The sequence below is a fragment of the Ruditapes philippinarum genome, unplaced genomic scaffold (genome assembly GCF_026571515.1).
Source record: "Ruditapes philippinarum isolate M1 unplaced genomic scaffold, ASM2657151v2 ctg6375_1_1_1_1, whole genome shotgun sequence".
NCBI classification, from domain to species: domain Eukaryota; kingdom Metazoa; phylum Mollusca; class Bivalvia; order Venerida; family Veneridae; genus Ruditapes; species Ruditapes philippinarum.
The window spans coordinates 100,955-127,018 of NW_026853607.1; the positions used below are offsets into that span (position 1 = coordinate 100,955).

General features: G+C 36.6%; 1 protein-coding gene and 1 long non-coding RNA gene across 2 annotated transcripts; one reads left to right on the forward strand and one right to left on the reverse strand.

The window, feature by feature from the left end:
- Positions 1-935: 935 nt before the first annotated feature.
- Positions 936-26,064, reverse strand: LOC132737329 (neuroendocrine convertase 2-like; the record flags this gene model as incomplete). Its single annotated transcript, XM_060724595.1, has 12 exons — positions 936-4,850; positions 5,007-5,332; positions 7,190-7,310; positions 8,765-8,880; positions 13,877-13,974; positions 14,193-14,411; positions 14,929-15,131; positions 17,283-17,371; positions 17,675-17,769; positions 18,128-18,262; positions 24,713-24,829; positions 25,969-26,064. Coding segments are annotated over 12 exons (1,941 nt in total), but the record flags the coding sequence as incomplete, so codon positions are not given.
- LOC132737331 (uncharacterized) lies at positions 9,028-11,337 on the forward strand. Its single transcript, XR_009626721.1, has 3 exons — positions 9,028-9,400; positions 9,674-9,898; positions 10,486-11,337. It is a non-coding gene; the product is annotated as an uncharacterized LOC132737331 (long non-coding RNA).

Sequence of the window (26,064 nt, forward strand, 5' to 3'; positions counted from 1 at the left end):
TGACCAAGTCTAGTACTGGTTAATATCAAAGTCTAGTGCTGGTTAATGACCAAGTCTATTATTTGTTAATGTCAAAGTCTAGTACTAGTTAATGAACTAGTCTAGGACTGGTTAATAACCTAGTCTAGGAATTTTTAATGACCAAGTCACAAAAACTGGTTGATTACCAAGTCAATTTCTGGTTACTGACCAAGTATAGGATTGGTTAATGACCATGTCTAGTACTAGTTAATGAGGTAGTCTAGGACTGGTTTATGACAAAATCCAGTACTGGTTAATTACAAAGTCTAGGACTTGATAATGAACAAGTCAAGGGCTGGTTAATGACAAGCAAAGAACTGGTTAATGACCAAGTCTAGTACTGGATAATGACCATGTCAAGGATTGGATAATAACCAAGTCTAGTACCGGTAAATGAACTGGTCTAGGCCTGTTTTATGATAAGTCTAGTACTGGTTAATGACCAAGTCAAGTACTGGTTTATGACCAAGTCTAGTACTGGTTAATGACCAAGTCTAGTACTGGTTAATGACCAAGTCTAGGAGTTGTTAATGACCACGTCTTGTATTGGTAAATGACCACGTCTAGGACTGGTTAAGTACCAAGTCTTGGACTAGTAAAAGACCAAGTCCTGTAAGTCTAGTACTGGTTTATATCAAGGTCTAGTACTAGTTAATGACCAAGTCCATTACTTGTAAATGTCCAAGTCAATCTCTGGTTAATGACCTTGTCTAAGACTGGTTATGGCAAAGTCTAACCCTGCTAAATGACCAAGTCTAGGACTGGTTAATGACCAAGTCAAGTACTGGTTAATGAGCAAGTCTAGTACTGGTTAATATCAAAGTCTAGTACTGGTTAATGACCAGAAACAGGTCGTTTACGGAGCAAAATAATGGAATCAACTTTAGAAAAATATAACACATTTAACTCAAATAACGCAAGTATTTCAATTTAATACAAAGGCTCAATGATAAGTTCGAAATAGTCTACAAAACAAACAGACAGAAGAATAAAAATACATGTATGTAAAATACACTGGCACATAAATGTTAAAAGACTCGTGGGATATATTCTTTATTGGTATAAAATACTGCTTATAACTATAGATGTGTACATGATTTTGATAAATAACTTGAATTAAATATATACCATGCTGATCTTTGAGTAAAATAATTTTATCTTAGAAATTTGTTAAAATCTATGAAATTTTTACTAAATATGTCTAATTTGAAATTAACAATGTCAAAACTATGTATAGGAAGCTGTATTCTCTATTACAGGTCAAGTAAAAAAATGAAAATAACAAAAAACATATACCCGATGTATGGCAGAAAAATTCAAAAAATATTTTGGCATAAGAATCCAACATGTTATTATTGCAATAAAACATACATGATTCACCAGCATTACATGTACATCAATTTAAATGGAATCAATGAATTATACATGGCAAGATAGACAATATTGAATTAACATGTGTGCAAAAAATATAATTTATTTCAATAAATAGAAATAATAAAACCACTTAAACAGTTTACAGTATAAAGAAACGGATTTCATCTACTACAACCTGCAAAAGCCAAACATGATAAAAAGCCAGTGTTGGTAGTATTACCATTTAAGGAACCTGATCTATATCATTTTAATGCCCTGCCATAAAAATTTGGTCATGGTTCGAGATTTTTGGCAGTTATGCCCCTTTGAATCAGTTTCCATTGATTGCCGTCTCATCATTTGCACACTCTACTCAAATTGGACATATGGATATGCCAAATAATTGCACAGGTCAGGTTCAAATTTGGTCATGGTTTGATGATTTTTAGCAGAGCTATGCCCCTATTACTTTGTAAAAATATGAAAATTTCATTTTACGTTCATTATCTACCCAACAGTTGTAAATATTTAACTCAAATTTTACATATACATATGTCACAAGAATACGCTGGTCAAGTTCGTATTTTGTCATGGTTTGATGATTACTGTTTTACTTATCCCTCTAGAACATTGAAAAAGAAATTAGTTTCCGTTCGTTCCGTTAATGGTTGAACACATTCAACTCAAATTTGATATATAGTAACGTGTCAAACTTTGAAGTTGGTCATGGTTCGATGACATTGGACAAAGTTATCTCTCTTGAACGTTGGAAAACATGAAATTTTCAGTTTCAGCCCTCTTACTTTTGTAAAAATAAGTGTAGTCATTATCTCAGCTAAAATATGCAATATGCAATTTGCAAAAGGTCAACACTGAATAGTTTCAGGGCATTGAACTTTGTTTAAAAATGGTTTGCGTTTACATTAAATTGTTTACAGGCTTTGAACTTAGAACAAAAATTAGTTTAGTTTGTGCAAATAAATTTGGCATTAAATATTATTATAACATTTGAAAATTTGGCTGCATGCGGGGGCATCTGTGGCGTGACGACACATTTCAAGTTAAGACAATTAATTATACGCCTGTATACTACCTGATATCTATATATTTATAAACCACAGAAAAGTAAAGTATAATAACGATTATGACATTGTAACATGATGACAAGAAATATCAGGAAAAAAAGCTTTGAGTTAATATCATTTTACTTAAATAACTTTACAGAAAACTTACCAGTTTTTTTATTTAAAGAAAAGTAATTATATCTAGCTAGATTTATCACTGCAATTGTTTTGAAATAGATTCCAATATGCCTTAAAATATAATCAAACTTCGCTATGCTAATTCTTAAATCAGAAAAAGAATGTCATTCAAATAAAAATGTTATTCATTTGCAATAACTTGCATATTACATTTTATACATAATCTATTATTTCTATTTCTACAGCGACCTTTTTGTTTAAGGATTGTACTGTTTGTCATTAGTAATTTTATTTAAAAACATTTTATAACAAAAATAAGTAGTTATTATATTATAAACTTCTAGTTTTCATAAAGCTTGAAGTTCAGCATGCCGGGTTTCATTCTTTCTTGATCTTTAATCATTAACCTTTTTTATTACTTACGACTGAATTGTGATTCAACAAATACTGGTAACCAATTGAATTTTACAAACATAAAATGAGCAGGTATTAACTAAATCATGTTATTAGTCTCTAAAAAAGTGACTGTATTCATAAGTGTTCCCGGGAATTTCCGTTTATCTAGATAAACATTTAACTAATGACTGATATTATAGTTTTTAACAAAATTTTACATACAATGCATTGTTTGTTGTCGTTTCGAACACCTTAAATTTGTTTTAGGATCTTAAGATAAATGCATCCTTATAAATGCATCTTTACCAAGATATCAAAAGAGAACGGCACTACATTCCTATCATCCATATCTATGTTGTTTTTGTACATAAGATGAGTGGTCCACAGGGCGGAGAGAAGGTTTAGCTGAATACCCAAAAGAAATCGCAGCTGTAAAAGGTTGTCCTGTACATCACATTGGATCAGTATTGTAAGATTTTCTTGGCCTTTAGGATCAAGGACGATGTGTTGCATATAAAAAATAACTTAAGCCGGTGCTATGGTATGTGAGAGATGTTGCACTTTTACATTTTATCTCATGAACGTGTTCTATCAAACCGAAACTGCAGTTTTCATGAAATATATGTGTATTCAGTGCTTCAGAGGGATCACTTCTTCTTTTACAGATTTCTATAACCCTTTTTTGCTAGAGGTGTACAGGAATTTTACACATCAAAATATCTTAAGGTAAATAATAATAAAGAAAATGACATAAAACAATATAAGTAAACTAATGACTTCTTGATTGAGTATTTGCGCTTACCCGGCAGAAAAATGTTGCTTGTTATTCTTATCATTATGTAAAATTAAAACAAATAGTTTGTATATAAATGACTATACTAAAAATAAAGATTCTTTTCCTTTAAGCTGTACTTTATGGGCTAGATTTCTATGCAAATAGTACAAAAGTTTGATTTTAAAACCAGAAAATATGCTCTGCTAATGTCGTGACTCACCTATGCTCTTTCTTGAACATGGATCAAAATTCAATAAAGGAATTTATTCTGTAAATCAAAACAAAGTGGTCACAATTGTTATAGATAAAGTCAAATTAAAGGCGTTATAAGATGTTGATATATATAGATCTAAACTAAAAATATTACAACATGATATCACAAATGATCCTTTTTATTTTTATTTTGACTTTTGCTTCTTTCGTTTTCTCTTTCATTTTAAACTCCCATTCTGTCATTTTAAACCAGGCCTAATTCTTTCATTAAGAACTTAATCCATTCTATCATTATGAACAAATCGATTCTTTTATCTTGAATAAAGTCCATTGTCTTCAAATATCAAACGACAAAACATGACTAATTCTTGTTATCAGTTTGCCGAAGATTGCATTTACATAATTAATTTCTAGTTTATTGAATATTGATGGATAATCGGGACAATTACTCTATTAGTGTTATATTAGAGACATGAGTAAATTTTAAACTAGAAGCACCATCCTATCATAATTAACGTAAATGAAACGAGGCATGTGAATCAAGAATGGTTCGTTCTATGCGTACTAAGGCAAAGCTTCCTTGAATTCCTTACAGTAGCAACCAACTAGAATTATAACAAATATTATAAAACTTGTAACGACGGCGATATACACTTCATTGCCTGTAAATCCTTGACTAGACTCTTTCAAAGCACCTTCAGTTCTGTCTTTAGAATTCTTTGGAAGTTCATTTTTCACATAATGTTTAAACTTGCTATACCACTCAGTTAGATTAAAAAATCCCTGCTCTTTCAAATTATTATCATAGTAATGCACGTTATAAAATCTCTCTGAGGGGTTGTGTGATGTTCCATATAACGTTAATGCAACTCTTTGCAGTTTAAACAATTCTGAAAAACAGAGCGATAGTTCTATTATTAATATAATACTATATAACATATCTGTCAAATTTACAAGTGAAAACAACTTGATAATAACAAATTAATCAAACATTTAGGTTGTTTTCGATAACAAAACTTGAAACATTTTAAATATCAGGTACGTACCATGATCAAGATGATTGCTCTTATGAACAATCAGAACCCAATGTCCAGTAGGATTTTCTCCCCAAAAGTGTACTGATGTGTAATTCCAGTATCGTTTACCATGATATGAGTTAGTTTTGTAATCATGTTTCCCGTCATAGGCTTTCCTGTTTAGTAAAAGTGAGCAGGAATTCGACGGCGAACAAAGCAATATGTCCAACAAAGCTTCAAACTGTTTATCATATTTCAGCTCTACTTGTACATGCTCCAAGAAAGTCACACTTTGTTCACTCTTTTCACATGGTCCCACTTGAACTGTTACAGCTATCGCATCTTGATGGAGTAGCCTAAAATATAAAAGTAAAGACCAATAGAATTTATTAAAAATCATAAACACTGTACGAGGTATGATCAAAAAGTTCTCGGTCCGATATACTTCTAGTCACTACACCGAAGCTGTGCACGATCTGGTCATGTGCAACAGAAGGCGAGACCTGCACAGCATTGCTAGTGAAATAGGTATAAGCTTTGGTTCAGTTTACGCAATTCTGACTGATGTCTATGGCATGTCAAAGGTTTTCCGCTAGATGGGTCCCCAGACAGTTGACTGACGACCAGAAACGGACATGGGTTGACATTTCAAGATATATTCTGTCTCGTTACGAGGATGGAACTGATATTATCTACCGGATCGTAACTCAGGATGAAACATGGATCAATCACTTCGATCCAGAATCCAAAAACAGATCATGCAGTGGGAGCTACCTGGCTCACCCTCTCCGAAGAAATCAAAGATGTAGCCATCAGCAGGGAAAATGGTGGCTTCAATTTTTTGGGCCAGTCAGGGGATACTCATAATTGACTATCTTGAGCAACGTGGAACTATATTCGATACGTATTATGCAGATGAATTGAGACGTCTGCGTCAAGGTCAAGAAATCGCGCGTAAAAGGAGGGGCAAACTGACTCAAGGCGTTCTGCTCCTGCACGACAATGCGTCAGCTCCCACATCCTGAGTTGCGATGCCTGCTGCAACTGACTGCGGCCTTTAAATTCTTCCCCATCCCCCATATTTTCCAAACTTGGACCCCTTTGACTTCTACCTGTTTCCGAAACTGAAAACCAAGTTTCGTGGTAGACGTTTTGGAAGCATTGAAGGTGTCATAGAAGACGGTCAATGAATTCTTTGAGGACCAAAATAGAGAGTTCTATTTTGAAGGGTTAAAGCTGGAACACAGGTGGGCAAAGTGCATTGATGTAGAGGGCGATTTTATTGAAAATTAAGACCATTAGTTGGATTCTCTGACTACTGAAAGTACATCGAGCCAATAACTATTTGATCAATCCTCATAAATCTTAGAATACTGTGGGAATATAAAACAAAGTGTGTTTATAAGTAAGTCTTCTATAAAGCTTATTTTACTTATTATGTAATAACTGTTTTATTGCATAATTGGCGTATTTACAATGTATTGTAATGTTCTCATTTAATTCTTTATTTGAGCAAATATCTAATCAGAAAAAATCATTTTAGCGCGCTTTGTAAGATATTTGGCAATTTGTACACGGGTGTCCATTTTTCAGTTTTTACTACTAAGTACTGACCCCGATTATATACCAACAATGTCGCAAAGTTCTTTCCTTTAAGTCTGGCATCTTGTTTAATCAGATTTTCCACAGCAATAACATTAGCTTTTGTAGCAGCAATCTTACGCTGACCGGGACGGGGGCCTCTGTTATGTCTGTTTTACCACCTTTACATGTTTCATGCCAACTAAAATGACCTTTTAGACAACACAGAGGCTCATATATCTGTGAAGCTGATACATTATAACTTTAATATAAACCTTTTTTTTTCAAAGTTTGACGCACTTCTCATTGAACTTGCAGTATAAGAGCTAAATAACTACACCTATTGGAATTTCCAATAACTTTCGAAAAACCTCATGAAAATTTTCAATTTGGTATTATTCATAACCCCTCTACATGAAATATCCACATTTTTACATAATTCTAAAAAAACACAGCATAGAGGCGCATCAGTGACACAATTCAATGAACTTTCATCCGATTGTTTGACAATGATAAAATATTCATACCTGGAGAGTAAATCTAAGAGTAATTGAAGTAATTTGTCAACACACATTTTGTTTTATAATTCATATAGTAATTGACGGTTTTGTGGTTCAGTCAGCAATACTTACCGATTTTCTCTTTTTGTTTCGTATACTGTAGTTTGTATTTGAGGTGGTACAGTCGACCATTTTTCAGCCAACAATGCCATAGCCGTAGCATTCATCAATCCAAATCCAAAGAAAGAAGTATCTACAAAATTCACATATTCACATTTGAAGTTTTATTATGCAAACCAGTTATTTATCAACTTACTTCTGACATTGCAACAGCACAAGTTTACTTCAGCTTTATCCAGCGCTATTATGTCAACAACCTGGTATGTTTTGCATATTTATGTTCCAACTTAGTCAAATTTATGTGATTAATATTAGCAGTATTATTCAAATGTCATGAAATGTTTCAAAAGGTTTACTCTCACTTTGAACTCAATAGTGTGCATTCTATTGAAAGTCTTTCGATTAATTAATATTTTAAAGAGAGCCCTCCGTGACCAAGTTAGTGGTTAAGGTCGTTTACCGCTCGTCCATGAAACAATGAATGCACAGGTGTCATCTTCCACAATTTAAGCTGGGAAATCGCTGCGTTATCTTACCCGCTTTGGTGTGACTTAATCAAAGTAAGAAAAATCTAGAAACAATGTGATCCATCGGAAGCATTAATTACAACAAAATTACATGAAAATTGCAGACTCTGTGTGATTGAGTCTGTACATGAGGGTTAATGAATAAGTGCAACATCCCTCACGCCCCTCGCATCGGCTTGAGCAGTACTCAATTCTCAATTCTTAATAGTGCTGGCATCAATCAAGTGACAGTTTAAAACTTTCCTATACGTCGAAAAAAACGTCAATAAAGATACTCCCTAGAATTTTTAAGCTGTTGCAAATAATAATTATGTAATTACCACTTTTTCACGGCTTCCAGCTTAATAAATCCTGTATTATTTCTCTAATAATTTCATGTATATTCTCATGTATCATCTACACGCAGATACAGAGATTATTCCTGAGGCATCAATTTATGTGTTAGATGCATTTACTTTATCTTTTAATGTTACCCTTAACTGCATATACTTATAACTCAAAAAGCACTTTAGTTCTTCCATTATGTGTATTAATGCCAACGTCATATGATATCATGAAACACGATAAACAAGAACAAGGAAAGGAGACGTTCAATGGACGCAACCCCCACCCGACCAAGCAACAACAGCCAGTGGCAAGGAGCCCAGGAGGACCCCAAAACAAAAACAGGACATGGAACAAGGGCACGTGCAGGCCAACCACTAAAATCATGAATAATAAGTTACTGATAAGGAACTAAAAGAACAAAGAAAACAAATAAATGATTGAAAAATAGGCCCATAAAGTCACAGGGGAAGGGGACAGGAGACGTGGGGAAGGGAGGGGATAAATAAAATAAATAAAACCTAGGGGCAAAGGGGAAGATACTTATCGTACTTAAACAGTATAAAACAACATAGACATACATCTGAGGAACACAGAGGGGCGCCGCCTTGTAACGGTCAGCAGCATAAATAGTGCTGGGGAAAACTGTTGTTAACCTACATTAAGGTTAAATTGCATGTATTTGATTTGATTATTTGAAAGTGTCGTGTATTCGAGTATTTACTTATAAGCTTACACTGTAGCCCGGCAGCATTTTTCATTAGTCTTCCGACTCTTCCGGTATGTTCAAGTCTTTCGTGAGAAGAAGATAGTACTATTATGTGTTGAACATCTCTCCAAGTCAGCTTAGGACTGAAAAAGTAAAAAACGTTCAAAATATCTCAAGTCTATTTTTGTTAATAAATATTATGCAGCAGATTAAATATAATATGTATTAAAGTGTTTATAGATTTACATATTAGTCTAATTCTTAGCAGCTTCACATTATTTTATTCATAACTAAAACACTGGGTGCCGTTTTATCAACGGTCGTACGCCCGGTCGTAGCTAAGATTTGGTCGTACGACCGATCTTACGTCTACGTCGCGTTTTATCAACATGGTCGTAGCTAAGACGTCGTAGATTTACGTCGTAACTTTAAGGCTGCTTCAGACCAGTCGTAAGTAGGCTTAAGATCTTAAAAATGGCGGCCATTTTTGCATAATTCCCGATAGGAACTTTCAAACACAAATATTTGAACAATTGAAGTTTTCAACTAACGTAGGTTTTCCGCGTACATGTTTATGTACAGTGCTGATTCTATTTTAACATCACAGGGACGCAACTATCACTTCCAGATTAATCTCCGGATAATTTCCACGAAGAAGCTATGGTTAGTTATATTACTTTAATTTTAGTACAACCGACGTATATATATGTGTTTAATATAACTCCTGTCACATCTGTAGCCAGGTTAGCAAATGATTCTTACAATTTTCTATACCGTTTCCTACTTTTCTTTTCGAAATATTTTAGTACAGAAATTTCGGACAGTGCAGATTTCAGACAGAATATAGATCTAACAATTGTCAATAACAATTGTGTTAATTGTCAAGCTATTAAACCAATTTGATTGTTATAATTAGTTAAGTATGTTCTTTTGTAGACCTTTCAATGAAGTTGCGAAAGACATGTGCTAATAATGTGAAATCAACATGGCAACATTATGTTAACCTACAGTACAGTGCTGTAATGAGAATGCAAATGAAACTGGAGCACTGTTGTTTGGTAAAGCATGTACATGAATGCGAAATGAGCATCTTCAGATCCAATTTGGTGTATCACATGAAAAGAGGATTGTAAACAAAGGACAAGTAACTTGTGCAGACAGGTGAGTTTGAAATATAGACAGTTTTAGAGTTCACTTCGCCCCTCTTTCTATGAAATCTGATTAAAGCACTACACCTCGCTTTTTGGTTATGTGTTGTTATGTGCTTTACACAAATTAAGGTGGAACATGTGAAATGCAATCAATTATGGTGATTAAATTATTCAATGTTTTAGCACATTTCTTGTTATATAATAAGTATGGACCAAATCAAAATATTGTAGATATATTACTTTTCCCCTAATATATTTATATGGTATTAATGATAATCAGTTAAGTACTTTATATTTTTTTCTAAAATATAATTATCACATTAAAACTTCAAAATAAGTTTGACTATTTAAAATAACTTATTTTGTATTAGTCATTTAAAGTGGGTGCCCTACTATCTTAGATATGAGATATCTCTTTCACCCCGCATTTGTTCTAACATTGATACTGGGAAATACATGTATGTCCCAGTTTGACAGTACATTGATAGTTATGTTGAAAATCACACATATTTTTTATCAACAATTATATAGCAGATTTTTCTTTATTTTTATGTCACATTGATACTTAAAAAAATTGTCTTTCATGTAATGTTTCAGAAAATGATGTTATGTAATAGATATACCATTGCTGCGTTGACGATTTCTGGGTTTGCGTAAATTATACCATAATCACGTGACCTTTCTTATGCCTTGACCTCACGAGACGAAGTCGAGTGAGGTTGCATAAGAAAACAAAGTGACTTAAATAAGAAAGTGACTTTACAAAAACAAAGATTTATGTGTTACAATTCATCTGAAAGTAAAATGACATGAGATAAATCAATGTAACATATGTGTTTATATTGATATTTATTGATTTATTGTTACTTGAATGCATTAAAAATTGTTGGGATGAATATTAAAAACACAAAGAAAATAACACAAAAGGGACAATAATGAAAATAAACAATCTTAATGTAAAGCTGTGAAACTTTCTACAGAATTCCCTGGAAGTGACATTTTATCTTTAATGTGCTAAATTTATAATTATCTTCGTCTTAACTGCTCTTGTCTGAATAGTACCCTGTGTCTGTTAAAACATATTGTTTTTATATTGTTATCTAGTTTCAAGATTGTTTTCTAGCAGATATGTACATCAATTCTAAACAGGTATTATTAAAAATTAATATGAATTAGAAAAAGTTGTAACATGTCATTTCAATGTCATAATTTTCTTTGCAATATGTATTCATTGTCATACTTGAATAATAATAAAAGACTTTGTAACATTCTAACACTTACTGTTCTGTAAATACTTTTACAAATAAGCCAGCCATATTGTTTTCAACTTTTCCTTAATCTTAGCTGAAACTGCTAAGAAAGACTCTTCTAATGTTTGCAGATGTTGGATAGCATTTTACCTCAGAGCCCTGTAAATATATTTTGTATTCAAGCTGTGCCACCTGTAACTTATTCAATGTCATGAACGCACATACCTTGATTGGTGTCATCAACAGCGCTTTGTTCGAAGTAAAAAAATCTTAAAACACTAGCTATGCTTTGGAAGCCTTTTGCTTTACTCACACAGTTAGGACAAGATACTTTACAGTTGACAGATCACAATGATGTATACTATCACGTTCTTTGACTTTTATTCAGAATATTCTTATAAATACAGGGATGTAAGGGATATATTTACATAGTCATTAGTGATATTTAATAGTATCCTTGGGTGACCAGAATGACGCTACCGCTTCTATTAGAAATAATGTGCATAACATGCAGAAGGGATTTAAAAAATTTGACATCGTCTATAACATTTTTTATAGACGGATTTATGTCCTCCTTTTGATGCATCTCTATATTTTGATCCGCAAATAAGTATCTATTTGTCTCACGGATTTATATAAATCCGTGAATGATTTACTGTTTTTTTTTTATTTAATAAATATCAATATACAATGTATCCCATGTATTTTTTTTTAAATCTTCTACAAGAAAAGAAATCGCATTCTAACACAAAAAGACTTGTCGATTTTTTGTACTTTATTTAGTTAATTTGGAACTCGGAAGCATTAATCACAACAAAATTACATCAAAATTGCAGACTCGGTTTGATTGAGTCTGTACATGAGGGATAATGAATACGTGCAACATCCCTCACGCCCTTAAACGTATTTAAATGTCCTTTTTGATTCTCCCCCATGCTTTGCCGTTATTAAAGCTACTTCGACGAGGCATACACGGTATTCAGTTTATGCATAGGTTTTTTGTATAGTATATATATGGGATTTTTTAAAATCGTTATTTCTTTGTTTTGGATAGAATTTCGGGGTCCTGTGGTTTATCATCTTTATGCAGTCGTGTTTACATTGACAGGTGCGCGGGAAATCACGTGACCCGGAAACGTACTTTCGACTGTATGGTTACTGTTTATACGGTCGTACGACCGAAAATGGTCTTAGCTGCGACTGAGGGCGTACGACCGTGTTCATAAAACGGTCATGAGGAAATCGTAAGCTCGGTCGTAAGTATCGGTCGTAAGATAAGATCGCAGTTACGACTGTCTTTGTTGATAAAACGGCACCCTTTCATTTTTCAAACAAATTGTATATGTTTTTTACTTACGAGAATTGATCTAAAAGTTCTAGGCCTGATGTACTTCTGGTAGTCAAAGAACCAAACTAATGGTCTTACTTTTCAATTTAATAGCCCTCTACATCAATGCACTATGCCCACTTGCGTTCCAATTTGTGAAACCCTTCAAAATAGAACTCTCTATTATGGTAATCACAGAACTCATTGACCGCCTCCGTGACACCTTCATGCTTCCAAAACGTGTACCACGAAGCTTTGTTTTCAGTTTCGGAAACAGGTAGAGGTCAGAGGGGTCAAGTCCGGAGAATATGGGGGATTCGGAAAGAATTTAAAAGTCACAGTCAGTTGCAGCAGCCATTGCAACTTGGGATGTATGAGCTGGCTGATTGTCGTGTAGGGACAGAACGCCTTGAGTCAGTGTGCCCCTCCTTATACTCGCGATATCTTGACGCAGACGTTTCAATTTGTCTGCATAGTACGTACCGTTTATGGTACGACCTTGCCTAAGATAGCCAATCATGATTATCCCCTAAATATCCCCCCAAAAAAGAAGACATTATCTTCCCTGCTGATGACACCCTCTTTTATTTTTTCGGAGGGGGTGAGCAGAGGCTTCAACTGCATGCTCTGATTTTTTGGATTCCGGATCAAAGTTATGGAGCCATGTTTCATCCTGATTTACGATCCGGTAGATAAAATCAGGTTCATCCTCGTTGCGAGACAGAATATATCTTACAATGTCAAGCCTGGCCGTTTCTGGTCGTCAGTCAGAATTGCCTGAACTGAACCAAAGCTTATACCTACTTCCATAGCAATGCTTTGCAGGTCTCGCTTTCTGTTGCAAATTACCAGATCGTGCACAGTTTCAGCAGTTTCATCGTTGGGTGTCTCGTTTGGCCGCATAGGCCGCTCATCGTCTTAAATACTCGCCCTGCCCCTCTTAAATTCAACAGCCCATTTTTTCACAGTGCGATAGCAAGGGGACTCCTTCCCAAGTATATCCATGAAGTTTTCATGGATACCTTGGGGACATCCCTTTCTTACAGAGGTACTTAATGACGGCTCTGATTTCAACTTTCTCCATTTGGTCTACATGATACACCCCTCTACTGATCAAAGTGTGTTTTATGTTACTTTATCTGTATAAAACCGCGTGTAACTCAGTCAGTAATCTTCAATAAGATATGGGTATCGACGTATCGTGTGTAAATGTCAGTGTAGTTGCTAGAAGTATATCGTGCCGAGAACTTTTTGATCATACGCTCGTATATATATTTTACCTATTGAACAGTATCAGTTCATTGCCAATTAATCAAAGGGCCATACCATTTTAGTAAAATTTATATACATACATGTTTATATATTTGAATCAATACGTGAATAATAATCGGACAAAATCTGTATAACTTACTTTGCTTGTAAGGTTAAAGCAATTATTCCAGACGCTAAAGTTGTTGATGCTGAAGTTCCTTTAAAGTAATCGCACATGCCATCGTGACTTGTAGTTTCCTTAATGAAGAGGTGTAATTAGTTTGTACCAGAAATAATGATAATTATATTAAGTTTTAGAAGTATGCTTTTAGATACAAACTAAATTGGGTAATATCTTTCGAGTTAACATAGTAAATGTATTTTTCATAGCTGATTTTTTAATTGGCCAGATAGAATGAAAACATATGGTATTATAAGAATTATTATATATAGCTGAATTTCTAAAGTGGCCTCACCAAAGTCTTTGGACCTCTGAGTGTATTAAACTCTCCATATGTAGAAGCCAAGGTAGTGGCACAGGGTATAGCATAAGAAGGTATCGAGCCGTCCTTGCCAACACTAGAAATTGTAATCGTATAAATACTGTTTGCAAGAGCTTCCATGTTACAGTCATAAACCGGACCTTTTTTATTTCCTGCAGAAAATACAAAAATGCTCCCCTTACCCCCTCTGCCCTATACAGAGAAAAAGATAAAAATATGATTTAATTATCTTTATGCTATGATTATAGAAATATTGGTTTTAAAAGCAAAAAAATAGCATTCGTTGGTTAACGTTTTATCATATCGGCATATCAATACTAGAGGTGTTTCAGATTATTATTATTAACATAGACCGCATTCAACACTGTGTTTGTTTTTTGATACATTTCGAAAAAGATAATAGTTTTGTGAATGTATAAATCGAGTAAATGGATATCTCTAAAATATGTTTTATTTGAAATATTTATAAATATTACTGTATGTGCTAGAAGTCGTAGCGTACAAGGAGTACTGTTACAGAACCATCTGTTTCATTTTTATTCTTTTTTCATGTTGACTTTCCTATTTAATTTAACATTTGAATAGACCAACAAAGGAAGCATATGTCAATTAATTTCTTAAGATAAATGGCATGCATAAGCTGTTATTGTATATATTTAAAGTGAATTCAAGGAAATTGATCAGTATTTCTTAACATGATAACCCATACCTTCAGAACTCCTTCCTGTAACGCTGTCTTCATCTCTGGGGTTGCCGATTTGTATTTATTATGAAGATTGAAACTACAAGAATAAATATCTATGTCTTGTCGTTTATATTCAAGTGCAGAAGGGACATTAACTATTGAAAATGGAAATCCCTCTTTTATTGCCAAACTGATGTAATGCTTGTTTATTTGGAACACTTTTAGAGCTGAAAGGGAAATTAGAAATCGTCATTCTACGTCATCAAAGTGTAATCTTGAAACATAGGTCAAACTACTACAACTTAAGTGAAAGTTGAAAGTTTCCCCTTCTTACCACGAGAATACATGTACACCAGTAAAGATAATCGAATGACGCCGCTTTAGAACAAGCAATGATTTCTTCAAACGAAATACAAATAACGGAACGCAATATTATCAATGTGTATGTTTTGTTACGACCTAAACGTAACAGAGAAGATAACGCAGCAACAAATATTACAATTTTGATTAAAGAAAAACAGAAAAACAGTTATTTACAATAATATAAGAATTATGAAAATAAAGTTTAGCTAACTATTATCCAAGACCTCGAATTTAACAAATGTCCTAAAGTTTAACTCACAGTTCGAAATTCAATTGTCCACAACTCAGATATTATCAATGTCCAATGTCCACAGCAGAATAAATACAATAAGTCCAGAATATCCAATATTACAAATCCAAACATATATATTTCTATGTAGCAGTACAATAGCACACAATCAGTATATCAATATCACACAACACCACAAAATAGCACACAACTCGAAGTACAAACATTCATCATACATATACTATCAGTGAACAACTTTGAATACTAAACTACTTAGAGAAAGAATATTCCAGAATGAACATGAAGAGAACTTTCATGAAAGAAGATGAATGAACATGAACAATTATGTAAACATTAAATAGATAAAATTATTAAAAATAATAGTGACCCTAGGCGAAAGGAGAGGGACATGCAACGTGCAAAAGAATATAAACCAAAACGGGTCCATACGGAACCAAAGGGACAAGGGCCGTAAGGGTGAAAAGGAGAGGGGGTCAAAAATGGGAGGCTGTGTGAGAAAATACCTACCGTAATCGACAATCCAACAAGGCATATATCAAAAACATGTAAACATTCAAAAACAAATAACAACACAGACATGAAAAACACGTGAAGGAACATAGAGTGGTACCGCCTTGGAACGGTAAGTGGTAGTTAAATCGGGTTTAGGCGCGCCAAACCTCATTCTTACCCCCAATATGTTCCTGAATGACACGAAAGTGTAAATAAAATTAATCCCCGCCGAGTGAAATTCTAACAATGGTCATGGTTACTTTAGACGAAATAAATAAAACACAGACAAGATTTTGTAAATATGTAAAAAAAGGTACAGCCTATTGACCATTACCAAAGAACTCGATGACTTAAAGGAAGGCAGAGCAACAAGAAAATCACCGACAAGGGCCCGACAAAGCAAGACAGAAGACGAACATTAAGACAATATAGTCCCAAAGGGTTTTAAGAACTGTCCATCATAGAGTCTCCCACTTAGTCGTCAGATGTAATTAAAAGAGAAAAGCGTAGCATCCAACTGTAAAAAGGTTGAACAATTAAAATAATTGGGTCATAACCTCTTTTAATAAACCGTTTGATAATTTTAGTGAAGACGGCAGAGAAATTACTATGCGTCGTAAAAGAGTTTTCAAGTAACTATTAAATTTTAAAACTAAATCTGAATTACGATGGTAAAACTTCGTAAAATATTTGCGCAATTTATTATAACGATAACCTTGTTTAAGAAGTTTGCTAGTAATAAATAAATTGCGTAACACGTAGATTTTAGTTACTATAGTATTGTTAATGATAGAAATGTTTAAATCTAAAAAAGATGTTATAACGTCTGAAGAGTTAGTTTTATTCAATTTTTAGTTCACTGGGATATATTTTAGAAACCATTTAATCGAAATAAGGATTATTCATGTTAAGGATATCATCTAGGTAGCGGGAAGTGTTGTTAAATGAATGTATAATAAAGACTTAACATGAAATCCCTCTCATAGCAGTAACGAAATAAATCAGCTATCAGGGGTGCATAATTAGTACCCATTGGAATGCCTATTATCTGTTTGAAAACTGTATTACCAAACCTGACATAAATTTTATCTAATAAAAACGAAAGTGCTTAATTTACTTACTGATAATTCCTTATGGAATCGTAATGTCATAATTGGTCTGCACGATAAATATAAAAAAACAAGCATATCAATTAAAATCGTTTATAGTTTGTTACACACTCAGTTAAGGTGAACACAATAAAATTTGAAATGTTTAAAATTAGTTTTCAAACCTGCCAACTTTCCATTAAATGCAACTCCAGCAGAACATATTAGATTACCAAATTCCGCACCAATAAGTCCAGCCGCCATTGTCCCATGACTGCAAAATCAATATTGAACACGTCAAATTTATATATTTATGTATATAGATAAGTAGGTATGTACGTACGTATGAGTGTGTCTGTGTGCGTATGTGTGTGCGTGCGTGTGTGTGTGTGTGTGTGTGTGAAAGAATAAAAAGACAATTATGTTTTCTTTCCTTTTTAAGATATATTTTTTCAGTTCAATAAAGTATTATTTAATGAAGGACGTTTAACATTGTACAATATGTAACTGATTATGCTACTTTAAGCAAAAGTAAGGGACAGTGAGACAGACAGCTATAAGATAAAAAAAATAGCACCTTGTTACTTCCTCGGTTTCCATGTAGTCTCTAAAACGGTCAGGACTAACAAAGCTGTAATTTTTGTCCACAAAACTGTACGAAAGATTCAAATCCTGTAAATGGAAAATATGCTTGTGCTATTTCTGCAAAACTTTAATTACCCTCATAAAGGTGCTACAGATCACACGTTTAGATTGAAAGATGCATTAATTCTTTCAAGACATATGTTTAGCTTATAATTATTATAGCTTATTGAAGCAGGATTAAAGGTTTTTGGCAAATAAATTGTAATTGTATGATTATTTGTGCTTTATTTAATTACAGTTTGAAACTTTGGCGCTTATCCATTTAATCAAAATTCAAACTTTGTGATGATAGAGCTTTATAACTGCATATAAATTCCGCACATATTCAACATCTATGCTATTGTTTTTGTATACTTCTGGCATTTTTTTTTGAAAAACAACTTACAATATTTCGTTTTAAGTCCGGGTGGTCAACATCTACCCCAATATCTACAATAGCAACATTGACGCCAAGTCCTGTGTAGCCCAGTGACCATGCTTCCTGGATGTCCATCCCATAGTATGGCCAGCACTGCTTTTTCTAAAAAAACCGATATTGTTATCGTTGATTTAAAGGGTATCGATACCCTTTATAAATTATATATAAAATCACCACTATCAAATTTATGTACATTTCACTATTGTTGATCATTATCGATCACTTATATTTAAATAACTGCAATTACATTTTATAACGTTTAAACATGTCCGTGAAGTACGCGGGCTAACGGGCTAGCAGTCTAGCGGGCTAACAGTGTGAACTGAGCGGGCTAGCAGTCTAGCGGCCTTACAGTGTGAACTTGTCGGGCTAGCAGTCTAGCGGGCTAACAGTGTGAACTGGGCGGGCTAGCAGTCTAGCGGGCTAAACTCTAAATCTTAACACATTAAACATGAAAACGTTATGATACATATCCTAGCAGTGTAAAGTGGGCGGGCTAACAGTGTAGCGGGCTAGCAGTGTGAACTGAGCGGGCTGGCGGGCCAGCGGTCTAAACTTTAAAAGTTAATTGAATGAACATGAAAACGTTATGATACATTTCCTAGCAGTGTGAAGTGGGCGGGCTAACAGTGTAGCGGGCTAGCAGTGTGAACTGAGCGGGTGGCGGGCCAGCGGTCTAAACTTTAAAAGTTAATTGAATGAACATGAAAACGTTATTATACATTTCCTAGCAGTGTGAAGTCGGCGGGCTAACAGTGTAGCGGGCTAGCAGTGTGAACTGGGTGGGCTGGCGGGCCAGCAGGCTTAACTTTAATACTTAATTGAATCAACATTAAAACCTCATGATGCATTTCCTAGCAGTGTGAAATAGGCGGGCTAACAGTGTAGCGGGCTAGCAATGTGAACTGGGCGGGCTGGCGGGCCAGCGGGCTAAACTGTAAAACTTAACTGATTCAACAGGAAAACGTTATGATACATTACCTGGCAGTGTGAAGTGGGCGGGCTAACAGTGTAACGGGCTAGCATTGTGAACTGGGCGGGCTGGCGGGCCAACGGGCTAAACTTTAATACTGAATTGAATCAACAATAAAACCTCATGATACATTTTCTAGCAGCGTGAAGTGGGCGGGCTAACAGTGTAGCGGGCTAGCAGTGTGAACTGGGCGGGCTGGCGGGCCAGCGGGATAAACTTTAATACTTAATTGAATCCGTATTAAAACCTCATGATACATTTCCTAGCAGTGTGTAATGGGCGGGCTAATAGTGTTACGGGATAGCAGTGTGAACTGGGCGGGCTGGCGGGCCAGCGGGCTAAACTTTAATACTTAATTGAATCCATATTAAAACCTCATGATACATTTCCTAGCAGTGTGTAATGGGCGGGCTAACAGTGTTACGTGGATAGCAGTGTGAACTGGCGGGCTGGCGGGCCAGCGGGCTAAAACTTTAAACTTAACTGATTCAACATGAACACGTTATGATACATTACCTGGTAGTGTGAATTGGGCGGGCTAACAGTGTAGCGGGCTAGCAGTGTGAACTGGCGGGCTGGCGGCCGGCGGACTAAACTTTAATACTTAATTGAAATGAACATGAAAAAAACGTTATGATACATTTCCTAGCGGTGTGAAGTGGGCGAGCTAACAGTGTAGCGGGAAAGCAGTGTGAACTGGGCGGGCTGGCGGGCTAAACTTTAATACTTAATTGAATCAACATTAAAACCTCATGATGCATTTCCTAGCAGTGCGAAATGGGCGGGCTAACAGTTGTAGCGGGCTAACAGTGTAGCGGGCTAGCAGTGTGAACTGGGGGACCAGCGGGTTAAACTCTAAAAACTTATCTGATTCAACATGAAAACGTTATGATACATTACCTGGCAGTGTGAAGGGGCGGGCTAAAAGTGTAGCGGGCTAGCAGTGTGAACTGAGCGGGCTGGCGGGCCCAGCGGCTAAACTTTAATACTTAATTGAATCAACATTAAAACCTCATGATGCATTTCCTAGCAGTGTATGTAATGATAGGCGGCGGCTAACAGTGTAGCGGCCCCTAGCAATGTGAACTGGGCGGGGCTGGCGGGCCAGCGGGCTAAACTCTAAAACTTAACATGATTCAACATGAAACACGTTATGATACATTACCTGGCAGTGTGAAGTGGGCGCGGCTAACAGTGTAGCGGGCTAGCAGTGTGAACTGGGCGGGCTGGCGGGCCAACGGGCTAAACTTTAATACTTAATTGAATCCATATTAAAACCTCATGATACATTTCCTAAGCAGTGTGAATGGGCGGGCTAACATTGTAAGCGGGCTAGCAGTGTGAACTGGGCGGGGCTGGCGGGATAAACTTTAACTTAACTGATTCAACATGAACACGTTATGATACATTACCTGCAGTGTGAAAGTGGGCGGGCTAACAGTGTAGCGGGCTAGCAGTGTGAAATGGGCGGGCTGGCGGACGCGGCACTAAACTTTAATACTTAATTGAATCAAACATTAAAACCTCATGATACATTTCCTAGCAGTGTGAAATGGGGCGGGCTAACAGTGTAGCGGGCTGGCAGTGTGAACTGGGCGGGCTGGTGGGCCAGCGGGCTAAACTCTAAAACTTACTGATTCAACATGAAAACCTATACATTTCCTAGCAGTGTGAAGTGGGGGGGGTCTAACAGTGTAGCGGGCTAGCAGTGTCGAACTGGGCAGGCTGCGGACCAGCGGAATAAAACTCTTGAAAACTTAAGTTGATTCAACATGAAAACGTTTATTGCAGACTTTACCGGCAGTGTGAAAGTGGGGGCGGGCTAACAGTATAGCGGTCTAGCAGTGTGAACTGGGCGGCGGCTGGCGGGCCAGCGGGATAAACGTTAATACTTAATTTAATAAACATCTAAAACCTTATGATACATTTTCTAGCAGTAATAAGCTCGACGAGCGACTAGCATTACCCCATGAAACAGTGTAGCGGGCTAGCCGTTACAAATTCAGCGTGCTAGCAGTCTACTGTCTAAATTCCATACTTAATTATTTTGACACTACGACTAAAGGTACGTTATGATGCATTTGCTGACAATGTGAACTCGGCGGGCTAACAATGCTTGTTTTTCATATGCTATACACGATCCTTGAGAACTGTCCACAAATATGTTACACTTAAAGTTTTTAAAATCCGTATTGATATATTCAAATGATGTAGTTATATACAGAAAAAACGACAATCTTAACTGAAACAGAAAAACAAAAACTCTGCAATATAAGGTTATTATTAGGCGCAATCAAATGTAGAACCTCATGTACGTGAAGCAGAAGCTGCTCGAACCACCCACGAGAGGATATTCAACAGTAGCTGCGCCATACTGCACCGTGTATACTTTCGTGACAATCGACAACAGCCAAGCCATTGTCCATAATATAAGGCAACATCTGAATCTAGCCTGAGTTTGAGGCTCCTGGGTGGTTAAAATACACTATATATTAATCACCGAGGCAATCAAGGCCGCAGTACATTAGAAGCGTTCGATTCGTCCGCTCCTCCGTAAGCATTTACCACAGTCCTTTCGATTTGACCTTAAAAACCGAGGTGCCGTGTATCAGTGCTTTTACAACCCGGGCACATAGGAAAGATCCACGCGTTATGGCTTCCTGAACATGGGCCATCTTTCTGTGCTCCCTGCACTATCCTCACAAATCTAATACGAGCAGTGTCAAATTTGAAAAAACCACAAAGCGGACGGCATACCGATACCGTACAGAATGTACTCCATTCAGAGTCTTTCCTCACTATATGGGGATTCTTTACGTGAATAGCCCGCCCACTTTCACACTGCTAGGAAATGTATCATGAGGTTTTCATGTTGAATTCAGTTAGGTATTAAAGTTAAGCCCGCTGACCCGCCAGCCCGCCCAGTTCACCACTGCTATCCCGCTACACTGTTCGCCCGCCAACTTTCACACTGCCACACGCGTAAATTTTATGACCATATGAGGATATAATATGGAATTCAAATTAAGTATTAAAAGTTTAGCGCCGACTGGCCCCCGCCCAGCCACCCCCCGCCCAGTTTCACAACTGCTAGCCCGCTACAATGTTAGCCCGCTCCTCTTACACATGCCAGTTAAGTATCAATAACGTTTTCATGTTTCATGGTTAAGTTTTAGAGTTTAGGGCCACGCTGGCACCGCCAGCCCGCCCACTTCCAAACACTGCTAGGCGCTAGTTGCTATTCATGAGGTTTTAATTTAATTCAACTTAAAGTATTAAAGTTCCATCCCCGCTACCCGCCAGCCGCCCAGTTCAACTGCTATGGCCCGCTACCACTGTTGCGCCCGCCCACCTTCACACTCCAGGTAATTTAACATAACGTTTTCATGTCGCATCAGTTAAGTTTTAGAGTTAATCCCGCTGGCCCGCCAGCCCGCCCAGTTCACACTGCTAGCCCGCTACACTGTTATCCCGCCCATTTCACATTGCTAGGAAATGTATCATGAGGTTTTAATGTTGATTCAATTAAGTATTAAAGTTTAGCCCGCTGGCCCGCCAGCCCGTCCAGTTCACACTGCTAGCCCGCTATACTGTTAGCCCGCTCATTTCACACTACCAGGTAATGTATCATAACGTTTTCATGTTGAATCAGTTAAGTTTTAGAGTTTAGACCGCTGGCCCGCCAGCCTGCCCAGTTCACACTGCCAGCCCGCTACACTGTTAGCCCGCCCACTTCACACTGCTAGGAAATGTATCATAACGTTTTCATGTTCAATTGGTTAAGTTTTAGAGTTTATTCCGCTGGCCCGCCAGCCCGCCCAGTTCACTTTGCTAGTCCCGCTACACTGTTAGCCCGCCCATTTCACACTGCTAGGAAATGTATCATGAGGTTTTAATATGGATTCAATTAAGTATTAAAGTTTAGCCCGCTGGCCCGCCAGCCCGCCCAGTTCACACTGCTAGCCCGCTACATTGTTAGCCCGCCCATTTCACACTGCTAGGAAATGTATCATGAGGTTTTAATGTTGATTCAATTAAGTATTAAAGTTTAGCCCGCTGGCCCGCCAGCCCGTCCAGTTCACACTGCTAGCCCGCTATACTGTTAGCCCGCTCATTTCACACTGCCAGGTAATGTATCATAACGTTTTCATGTTGAATCAGTTAAATTTTAGAGTTTAGCCCGCCAGCCTGCCCAGTTCACACTGCCAGCCCGCTACACTGTTAGCCCGCCCACTTCACACTGCTAGGAAATGTAATCATAACGTTTTCATGTTCAATTGGTTAAGTTTTAGAGTTTATTCCGCTGGCCCGCCAGCCCCGCCCAGTTCACACTGCTAGCCCGCTACACTGTTAGCCCGCCCACTTCACACTGCCAGGAAATGTATCATGAGGTTTTAATGATGATTCAATTTAACAAATATTAAAGTTTAGCCCGAGGGCCCGCCAGCCCACCCAGTTCACACTGCTAGCCCGCTACACTGTTAGCCGGCCCACTTCACACTGCCAGGTAATGTACGTATTCATAACGATATTTCATGTTGACATCAGTTAAGTTTTAGAGTTTAGCCCAGCTGGCCGCCAGCCCGCCCAACCATTCACACTGCTAGCCCGCTAACACACTGTTAGCCCGCCCACCTTCACAACTGCTAGGAAACTGTATCATGAATATTTAATATGGATTCAATCAAGTAGTTGTAATGTTTAAGCCCGCATGCAATCATCCGCCAGCCGGCCCCAGTTCACACTGCTAGCCCGCTACACTGATAGGCCCGCCATTTGAAACTGCTAGAAATGTATCATGAGGTTTTACATGCGTTGATTCAATTAAGTCATTCAAAGTTTAGCCCGCTGGCCCGGCCAGCACGCCCAGTTCACACTGCTAGCCCGCTACCACTGTAGCCCGGCCCACTTCACACTGCACAGGTAATGTATCCATAACGTTTTGATGTTGAATCAGTTAAGTTTTAGAGTTTTAGCCCGCTGCCCGCCAGCCCCCCAATCACACTGTTAGCCCGCTACACTGTTAGCCCGCCCACTTCACACTGCTAGGAAATGTATCATGAGGTTTTAATATGGATTCACATTAAGTATTAAAGTTTAGCCCGCTGGCCCGCCAGCCCGCCCAGTTCACACTGCTAGCCCGCCCACTTCACACTGCTAGGATATGTATCATAACGTTTTCTTGTTTAATCTGTTAAGATTGATAGTTTAGCCCGCTAGACTGCTAGCCCGCCCAGTTCACACTGTTAGCCCGCTAGACTGCTAGCCCGACAAGTTCACACTGTTCGCCCGCTAGACTGCTAGCCCGTTCAGTTCACACTGTTAGCCCGCTAGACTGCTAGCCCGTTAGCCCGCGTACTTCACGGACATCGTTTAAACAGGGTCAACTGTGATTTTCGTTCCATACAAAATGATATTAAGTAGCATATTTGTCTGGTGTTGTATAATTTGCAATATCTCCGGTAAAATCTGAAATATCTATACAAAACATAATATAGAGATCTTTAAAACTTATTAGTAGCTTTTTATTTGAAACGAGAGCTTGATTTAAAAAATGATCATAATTACACATAACTTACGTTTTCAATCTTGATTGGTTTAAGTAGCCATCGTTCAAGCGTTTGTTTATCGCTACTTTGATTTCTCCACTTGTAATATTTAACAATCACTTTTTCCCGCCTTTCTGCATGTTCAACCTGTAATAATATGTTGAATTAATTTATGTTATACACAAATGTTTTCGTGTAAGATATTTGTGTGGCGGAATGGCCGGTTGGAATTAGCATCTGTTAGGATCTCTTGCCGTGTTGGGCTAACCAGTATTTTCCTTTAATAAGAAACTTACACTCATTGATAGGCTACTGGTTGGTTCCAGGAACGGATTCGATATTGTATCTATAAGCTTATACAGCTTCCTTTCAAATCAAACTAAAATAAACTTAAATAAATACGATACATATACAGAAAATATATCTAATAAGACATAAATGTATATATCAACGATATAGGATAATTGCCTGCACAAATACAAAGTCTCAAATTTATTAAAATGATACGCATTTTCCCAGTTAGCGCCTAACAATATGGCATTTGGACAGTAAAGGGACTAAATGACAGGACATTAGATAAAACCAAAATAAAGATACAAAGATTATATAAAAAAGATTGGATGATAATTTTCAAATCACTTCTGGGTTCTTAATTTTGCTATAGTTTTTTACCAGACAGTTCGTTATTGTATATGGTATATGATGTCAGCAGTTTGTTACAAAATTGATTTTTGCTTTATCAAAACCTGCTTTATCATTTACGTTGAAACCTTTATATACAACACTCTAAATGAGAACAACTTTTTATTTGAATTATGCAACGTTTCTTATATAAACGAAACTACGAGATATACGACACTTACTATGTTTATTTTTTATTCCGAAAGCATAAATGGTACTGCATTATCAAAATCTAATTTTCTATGTTATTCGTTAAATGCAATAAAAAAGATCTAATAAAATACAATAAAATTTATAGTTTGTTTTTCTTATGCAAATCCAGGGTGTTATATGTGATAATGAAGGGAAGTAAAAATAAGACTCAACACGTGGTGTCAATACAATAAAAGTTAGTTATAAAGAACGGTCTTTGGACTCCTTTATCTATTTACCTCAGCCTACTTAGTAAACATGAAAAAACTCTAAGTGGATGTGAAAATCACTAATAAAAAGTATATAGGTCATAAATCATATTGCGGTTAGTCAACTTATATCGTAATAAACTTTATAGAGTATTCTTTGTTTAAATATGTAATACACTAAGTATTATCATTAAATGAAATTACCTTATTCCCGAAATGCTTCTTGAAACTTTCAATGTCAGAAGATTTGCCCGCCGTGTTAGAAAGATTTGCTTCAAACAAGAATATATTTGACACAAG